The sequence below is a fragment of the Dermacentor andersoni genome, chromosome 4 (assembly GCF_023375885.2).
Source record: "Dermacentor andersoni chromosome 4, qqDerAnde1_hic_scaffold, whole genome shotgun sequence".
Classification (NCBI taxonomy): Eukaryota; Metazoa; Arthropoda; class Arachnida; order Ixodida; family Ixodidae; genus Dermacentor; species Dermacentor andersoni.
Window position 1 is genome coordinate 200,854,446 of NC_092817.1, and position 9,263 is coordinate 200,863,708.

General features: G+C 47.6%; 1 protein-coding gene across 1 annotated transcript; it reads right to left on the reverse strand.

The window, feature by feature from the left end:
* Positions 1-619: 619 nt before the first annotated feature.
* Positions 620-3,660, reverse strand: LOC126538514 (uncharacterized). The gene has a single exon (XM_050185369.3). It carries the CDS (start codon positions 3,489-3,491, stop codon positions 765-767), a length of 2,727 nt encoding a protein of 908 aa, XP_050041326.1. The 5' UTR covers positions 3,492-3,660; the 3' UTR covers positions 620-764.
* Between the last annotated feature and the right edge of the window lie 5,603 nt (positions 3,661-9,263).

Sequence of the window (9,263 nt, forward strand, 5' to 3'; positions counted from 1 at the left end):
CCCCTACGCTGGTTTACCAGGGCAGCGGAGGGGCGGGGGTGGTGCGCGTGGTGGAAAGTGGCAACGCAGCGGATAAAAACACAGCAAGACGTGTTCTCCCGCTTTGTTTTCCGCAGGTCTGGATATGTGACGATTTCAACATATCTTGCCCCACGAGGAGCACTGAGCAAAGATATCAAAGAAAAACAACCGAAAGACATCCGAAGCAGATACAAATATTACAGAATGTGAATGGATGTGAAATTCACTTGTCTTTTTCTGGCGCCAGTTGAATCCATTGAGAATTTAGCTTTACTGCATTTCTAGCACCTTAGGATAACGCAACGCGCACAGCAGCAGAACAGACTAAGAATACTCAATTCAATAAGCTATGTTGGGTTGGAACGTTGCGCACAGCAGCAGAACAGACTAAGAATACTCAATTCAATAAGCTATGTTGGGTTGGAAGAATGCACACACCATGATTTAAATCACCTCAACAGACTCTATTCAGTGAAGTGTCAAGGACCTTCTAGAATCAAGTCAATATGAAAAAGTCCACCATGCAACATATAGTGTGTTAAGAGAGCCTTTCCGACTTCGTCAGTGGCATACCTGAAAAACAATGGAAAGTGCGACACTTATTCAAATCTGCAGAATAAATACAATCAGAAGTGATTCAAGTTTAATGAAATACATACAAGGGATGTTTATTTTCAAATTGCTTTCGCTTTTTAACTTTATGTGCACAATTGTGCAAAGAGCACCTGAAGGTGTTACACTGCTTATCTCAGTTTTAGACTATTTCTTGAAAGTGGCTTTTGAGCAAAGTACTTGTAAGCATCGTGCTTGTCTGTGATGCTAAATGCATAGTTTGCAAGGAGAGGCCTCACAAAACGCACTGCAATAAATTCCATCAGCTTCTGTCGGTGCATCATGTCATTCTCTTTACATTGCAGCAACTTTGAGGCACACAGAGCTGGAACAGCGTGTGCCACCAAGCTAGTCAGGGGTCTCGGAAGAGCTGGATTTTCCTTCAGGGCTTGCTCAGAGAAAACACGCAAGATGTCCAGAACAAAAAGCAGTTGGTCAGAGGGATATAAAAGTCCCCCACGGTCCTGGCTGCGAGTGAACGTCTGCAATGGCTGATTTGTTAGTGGCTTGGATGCGATTGCCACACAGTTCTCGCAGTTTATCTGCTCACTGATGACGCGGACAATATAGCCACCAACATATACGGTCGCAGATATCTGCAGGGAAGGCATGTATAGAGGCAAAACAGTAGTGTTGAGTCTTTGATGAACATTCAGAGCAGCTCTTCCCAGTTGCGAATGAGGTTTAACAGATGTTTCTGGCTTCTCAGGTGATACAGTTATTGACATGACTGCCGGCTCACTGTGTGCCACATTCGAAAGTGGATTGGATGCAGCTATTCCAATTTTCAGCACTTTCTGAAGCCCTGAAAGGGCAGCACGAACATCTAGTGCATCATTGCACCCAGCTGACCTTCTCAGTGTTCCAAATAGAGACTCTATCGGGTCACTGTTGAACTTCCGTGTCAATACAAATGCAAATTTGTCAGCCCTCAACAGGTGTTTTATGCAAGCCACAGTGCTGTACGTAGTGGTGAAGAATGCCTCGTATGTCTCCTTTGTCAGAAACTCACGAGGATGGGTGCACCTTGTTTTCAGTTCATGCAGATACATTGGCATTGTGACCTCTAGCCACTCAAGCCGGGCATCTTCTGTGCTGTCGTACTGCTTAACATCTGGGAACCTCTGGCGCAGATGTTGAACTGTATTACTGGTGTCGTGGAGAACAAACCAGCGATAGAAGTTCTCCATAAAAGTGATGGTCGGGCCTGCACTTGCGAATGAAATATGACAAGTGTGACCAGCTTGTTCCTGAAGATGTTGCAAAACAGCCGTTACCGCAGGAGATATCAGTTGAATAGCCCTCACCACATTCATTTTTTCTATGTTATTAGGAAAAACATGTTTCCGACTGAGGTAACGCACCGGCTTCACAATCAAGTTCTTCTGGAGCTCATACACATCTTTCAGATATGACGCTGAAATTTCTCCTTTGGGTCCGATGTTGTGTGCCAAAAATTGGGACCGCACATTTTTTAGCACATGGCAGGGGTCAAAGCTCATGAACAGTGGCCTATCCGGGTCACATGGATGGTCAGTTCTGTAGGTAACGATGCCGTTCCCTAGAAGTCTCATGGCTTGTACATTTACCTTGTGGTTGTCAGTGGAAAGTCTGATAATATGAAAACCACAAGACTCAACTTTCTTCATTATGAAGGCCGTAAGCGCATGAAGCTGCGTACCAGTTAAACCCTTTGTAAAGAAGTAACCAACAGGAATCCTGTACGAGGATGAAAGTCCACTGATCACAAAACACAAAAGGGAGTTCGCTAACACAAGGTCACTGCTAGCATTCGGCGAGCTCATGTCTGCCTGCCCCACAAAACAGTCTTGCTGCTTATTGTACTGCAGCTTCTCTTTAATACGCATCTCGTCAATGTTGAGAGAACACATTCTTGACTGAGGCACCTTGAGATTTTCAAGCTCTGCTTTGAGGCGAGCTTCAACAAGTTCTGTGAAGCCTGTTTCGCTGTTCTGTATTCCAATGTATGCGGACAGTGTCTTTCTGCCAGGAAGTTTGAAAATTCCATGGCCCCGCATGTGTTCATACGCTCTTGTAGAAAGGTGTCTCAGCACAACACATTGACGGGTCGTTTCTTCAGACCATGTTGGTCGTTTCTTCCTAAAATTTCTCACCTGATCAAGCAAAATTAAAGCAGAAGACTCATTTTCCGTTGCTTTCTGCCGTATGTAAGAAAGATCTGTAGCGAGCGAATCCTCCTTAAGCTCCTTTAGCAGCTGCTTGTACTTATCTACTGTCTGTGTCAGTCGCAAAATTTGGCTTCTTAGGTCTTTCTCTTTTCTTTTCCACTTCGCTCTTTCTGTTGTCAGTAGACTTGTTGGTGCTCTGCAGTCGACCTGGACGCCTCGATTGCTCATATTACTCTTCACATCACAGTGGTCCGCGGGTTCACTGACAGGTGTTGTGTCCATTAGAGCACCTTCCTCAGTAGGTGGTTCGGCCGAAGTTACGGACGGTAGCAAGGCAGAGGTTGATGCGGTGGCGGCCGAAGCATTCGTCGACAGCGAACACGTAAACTGGGCTCGTTTCTCTATGCTTGCTGTGCTCCTGTCTCGTGTTGCCTTCGATTGCAAATGATGAGGGAAGTCATCAAAAACGGAAGGTACACTACCTTTCTTCAGTCGACGTCTTTTGCCTTCAATGAAATCTTCCTTCTTGAAGTGCCGGCTGCAAACCTTTGTGTAGCACGACCTGTCGTTCGGTTTCCAACCATCGCGTCGAACTGCAGCAATCCACTTCTCCCTCAATGCCAAGTCTGATGGAAATTCATGAAACGATAGTCCCGGAGTCTTCTTTTTTTCATCCGACTTGCACAAAGGCACGCAACAGTACGCCATGTCAGACGAAGCGAGACGTGTCGCAAAAGCACATGTTTCAACGCAGCAAAACACGTCGCCAAATCCCAAACGGCCAAATCACGCGAGCCATCGGGTGATAAACAAACCCTGTTTACGTGGCGCCTCCTCGCGGCTGCCAAGCGCGCTACGTGAACGGAGACGCGACGGCGCTGAGAGCGTGAATTGCCGGGCACTGAAAATAGAGGAGGCGTTGGCAGGGCAAAGGGAAGCAAGAAGGGATGACGGCGTGCAGCAAGTTGAGATGGCGTGAAAGAACTGTGGAATCGTAGAAAGCAGCACAGGATACGGGTACAAAGGCGGAAGAGAAAGGAAGGATATCAGTGTCGGTGGCGACGAACACTCGAGAAGAAGGTGCAGGCAAACTTCAGAAATACTGCCGCAAAATCGAGTCGGCGCAAGTTCTGCACAGACACAATCAGTAACAGCGTGATGAGATGAAAGAAAGTCCCATCCTAGAATTATGGCATGAGAGCAGCGCGGATAAACAATAAACTCAATGTGGTATAAACTGCCTTGCATGGCGACACGGACGGTACATGTTCCTAGAGGCTCAATTGGCTTAGCGCTTGCTGTACGTAGCGAAATGGCACAAAACGGCGTCGCGACTTTTCGGAGCGTACGGCAAAGCTGGTCAGCAATCACGGACACTGCGGCACCCGTGTCGACAAGCGCGTAGACGGCGATACCTTCGACAAAACTTCAATGACGTTCGCAGAGAATAAACGAGGGCTTGAGCAGTTCGAACAGATCGCAGTTCTTGCCGCCGGAACTGCGCCTTTTAGTTTTCCTCCACAGCTGAAGGGCGGCGGACGATGGGGCACAGGGAACGTCGACGGGAGATGGAGACCGAGGAGTGTTGAAGCTTTGAGGAACAGGAGATAAAGGAGCGAAGTGCGTAACTAGTGGGGGGGGGGGGGGGGGCGAGTAACGGGACTGGGAGTCAGAAGCATTCCCTTGAACTCACGCAGTATCGGGAGGACACCAATCCCGCCGGCGGCAGAACCGTGCCACGTGGCCAGGAAAGCAACACGCGAAGCAGATGGCCGGTTGTCGTGGATATGCCACGGATTGTCAGCAGGGGGCCTAGGTAGGGGTGCACAGTTCTGAGCTGGGCGTAGGGGCTGCGGAGGCGCGCAGAAGGCAGAAGCCGCTTCTGGGCAAGTAGTTCGCAGCTGCACAAGCGGCGTAGAAGCCGCTTGTGGGCGTGTAGTGCGCAACTTCAGGCGGAGGTCTTGGCGTGGCGACGACGGCAGCGCGCGTGAGCGGAACCGGCGCTGAAGGTGGCTGATTAGCGAGAGGTAGTGCATCACTGACTTGTTCGTGTATGACCCACCGGAGTTCCAGGGACAAAGAGGACTCGGCCGACTGGGTAGCAAGTAGCAGTGACAGTTGGCGCGCGACTTCTTGGCGAACGAATTGCTTGATTTGGTCGAGGAACGAAGAGTCGGCGGGAGTAGCACTGGAACTGTCGGTTAAAGCCGAAACCGTATTGTCTGGCGCAGCAGCTCGGCAGGTAGTAAGGCGTTGCTTGCGGAGCTCATTGTAGCTCTGGCACAGAGTAATGACCTCGTCAATCGTTTGAGGATTTTTCGCCAAGAGCATTTGGAAGGCGTCATCCCCTGTGCCCTTCATGACATTCTTGATGTTTTCAGAGTCTTTGATGTAGCTACGTCTTTGATGTAGCTGGTGAAGTGTTCATCCTTTTTCTGAGCGCGACCACGCAAGCGTTGTTCTGCGCGAAGCTTGCGCACAGCAGGGTAACCGAAGACTTCTTTGAAACAATAGGTAAATGCTGTCCAGGTAGAAAGGTTGGTTTCATGATTCCGGAACCAGAGATTAGCGACTCCAGAAAGATAGAAGATGACGTTAGTCTGTTTAGCTGTGTCATCCCATTTGTTATGCGCACCTACGCGATCGCATGACGAGAGCCAATCCTCCACGTCATGGTCGTCGCTGCCGCTGAAGACTGAAGGATCGCGTTGGCGTAGAGCACCGAAGCAGACGACAGGCGATGCCAGCGGAGCATCAGGCTGCGCGGCATCCTGAAGCATAGCAGAAACGGTAGGGAGCGTCCGGCTGCAGAGTTCCTGGTTTGTAAAGGGACCAGCACGTCCACCAAATGTCAAGAGGCGTTATAGCTTAATTGAAGAAAGCCTAGGGTAGTAGAGTACTGCAGTGAGAGGTCACACAGCTTAAGCGATGCCGGCACAAGGCTTCCAACCGGTCGTCTTTCTCGAAATAGTGCCTGCTGCTCATTCTTCTCCAGTACAATATATATATATATATATATATATATATATATATATATATATATATATATATATATATATATATATATATATATATATATACATCATATTGTGTGGCTTGAAGTTCTCGGCGTAGGCATGGTCTTAATTGTTGCCAAAGTCATCCTCGGCGACGTTTATTGCTAGTAAAATCTCGTATTCGTTCGGTTCTCCTTGGGTTGTGTTGGCTTGCGCGTTGACCTCCTTTTTGTCGTCGTATCTTTGTTGTGCTGTCGGCACCGAGGCTGCCGCAACGACATGACGAAAGGGCGCATCGCTAATTAGACAGTGTGTGATGCTGCTTTGCGTGTGTGACGCTTCTGCACTGGCAGCGTCTTGTTGAGGTGTAGTATGCAGAAGGAGGCTTGAGATTCGCGAAGTAGCTAGATGTCAAGATATATATGGCTCTAACTTGTCTTCGCCTTGAAAGGTATTTGCGGTGGTGCCGGTACTTGTATTCTGATTTTGACCTGGCAGTAAGCAAGTTGGTTTCGTTTCATCAGCATAAGTAGCAGCTGCGCTTAAAATGGGGCATTGTTTGACAGCCGTTAAAGTGTCACGTAACGAGAAACGCGGTGGCGGGCCGCGCGTGCAAGGCAACGGTGCGGGCGCATCTAGAGAGCGTAGATGGTGAAAATGGTTCCGCGGACGTCATCATTATGCAAGGTATGCGTTTGCACCTCTTCTCGGGAGGATTACTACGTGGGAAAGTTGTCGACGATCTGGTCATACGTGACTGGTTGGAACTGATGATGATCGCTACGTGGAAACTGTGCGTGACTGCGGCGACCCAGTTGTAATGTTTCCGGCTGTTGGATAATGAAGGAGTCTGCAGCGTATACTTTAAATCGACTGATAATCTTTTCCTTGACTTTCTCACACGATTCATTGTTTTAAAAATGTGCGTTAGGTAGAAGCGAAATGGCCTCACTGGTGACGCAGTCATTGAAGTTGGCGACCATATCCTGTTCCAACCACGATGCAGCGGATGCGTGGAACTCGAAGAGGCGGAGCCACTCTTCCATGGGCCCATCGTCCGCTGATGCGGTGTAATTGGGAATGTCTAAGGCTTGCGGTGATGCAGTCATGATTCTGGTCGGTGTCGGTGGTGGAGCTGTGCGCTCTGGGTGCACGCCGTGGTGTTGAGTACTTGCGTGATGATGCGAGGCCGATTAGGTGGCTGCCAGGTCTATATCCTGTCGACTTGTGTGACGCGAGCAGGAGGTGTCGGACGGAGACAAACATGATGATGGTGTTGACGATGATGAGCTTGATGAGTTTGGCACATACCCACTCATGGGAATTGGCCAAAAGTCGGTGAGACTTATGTGTTCAGGCAATGAATTTAAAAATCTATAATATTGTTGCATAAACAGAAATGAGGAAAGTTCAAAACGGTTCAGTAGATTGTCATTCAATAAAGAGGAAAAAAGTATAAATAATATAAATTAGGCAATAAAAGAGGAATGAAACGAATAATACGGTCAACGGTGAAATCGGTTTCATTCAATAATGAATTTTTCTAAGGCGATGCACACATTCCTGCGTGCGTGCCCAAGCACAGACGCTCCGAAAGACAGCAGTACCGGAGGGTTCAATTGCAGGCCGAGTTGTCGCATTGTAATTTCTAACGTCATTTTTCTCAAGGAGGAGAAACGCCGGCAGTCCAGTAAGTAGTGTTCGATCTTCTCTAAGGAGTCGCAAAAATGGCACAAAGTGGATATTGCCAGACCAGATTGGTGCATGTATAAATTTAGAGATGGGACTCGACAGCGCAGTCGGGTTTATGTAGCTTCCGTTTGTCTTATTTTGCAATATTTCCTGGTCCAAGGGAATTGTAAGTGGTGCAGTTCCGAGGATCGTTTAAGATTTGGTTTGGATGTTAAAAGGATGTATCTTCTAAGCCTGACAGACGTGATAAAACCAGTTGTTGGAAGAAGCGTAAGCACCGGGCCGCTGGTAGCAGCTTTGGCCAAGCAGTCTGCCGCTTTATTCACAAATATGCCTTTGTGCCCAAGTACCCATATTAATCGTAAACTACGCAAATGTCTTGGAGCCAGTGAGTACAAAGGCTTTAATAAATGCGACCCGCCGGGAGCAGTAAGTGAGGTGCACATCGATAAAGAGTCTGTGATTATTACCCCGTTTGTCCTGGAAGATTGTAGCTTACGCGAAGCTAGGGCAATAGCTAGGAATACCGCTGGTAATATTGGAGTGAAGTCGGGAAGCCGAATAGAACTCAGGGCTTTTCCTCACTCTGCGAAGCATCTGCTGCTTTATTTATGTTAGTGTGAAGCTGATTCAAGTGATCCTGGAGTAAGCCGTTAAGAATATCCGAGGGAAGCTGCTTTTCATTGTTCGGGTATAAGTCATAATAAGTCATTAACAAAACACTTCCGCACCATCACAGGAATTGGCCTCCCTGGTGTAGCACACGGCCAACCCCTCCCAAATGACTCCAACAACTAAACCATGGCCCTCAGTCCCCAGCAGCTGCGGAGCACCTGAGAAAGGCAGCGGTCAGACCTGTAACGCAGCAGAGGGTGCTAAGGACCTTTCGGCCCGGACAGGCCACCATTGGAATCTGAACCTTTCAACCTTTGACAGCCGAACTCTGTCAAGTGAGGCTAGCTTGGTAGGACTCTTTGAGGAACTATCAGACATTGTTTGGGATATTATCGGCCTTAGTGAGATTAGAAGAACTGGTGATTGCTAAATAACGGCCATGTCCTCAGCTATAGAGGTATCCCTGATAAGAAGCAATACGGGGTAGGATTCCCAATCCATAAGCACATAGCGGGCAACATTGACGAATTCTACAGCATTAATGAGAGGTTAGCAGTAGTCGTCATCAAACTTAATAAGATGCATAAATTAAAGGTAGTACAAGCCTACCCTCCAACATCCAGCCACGACGATGAGGAAGTAGATCACTTTTATCAAGATGTTGAATTAGCGATGAGAAAAGTGCAAACGCGATATACAGCAGTAATGGGTGACTTCAATGCAAAACTGAGGAAAAAGCAGGTGGGTGCACAGGCATTTGGCAACTACGGCATCGATTCTGGAAACGCTAGAGGAGATATGCTGGTAGAATTCGCAGAAAGGAATAAGCTTCAAATAATGAACACCTTTTTTCAGAAAACCTAGCAACAGAAAGTGGACCCGGAAAATATCTAATGATGAAACAAGAAATGAATTGATTTCAAGCTTTCTGCTGATGCCAGCAGAGTGCAGGTTGTAGAAGTGATTGGTAGTGTAAAGTGCAGTGATCATATATTAGTGAGGGCTTGTATTCACCTAAGTATGATGAGAGAAAGAGTAAAATTGGTCAAGAAACAGGCCAACCTAGAGGCAGTAAGGGCAACAGCAAAGTCTGACTGGTATTTGCCAACAAATATGCAGCCTTAGAACAGAGAGATGAATGTGACGTAGAGCTAATGAATGAAACTGTAACTAGACT

Bases quoted from the DNA above. Each gene is read 5' to 3' on its own strand.
- LOC126538514 (XM_050185369.3), bottom strand. From the start codon at position 3,491: ATGGCGTACTGTTGCGTGCCTTTGTGCAAGTCGGATGAAAAAAAGAAG.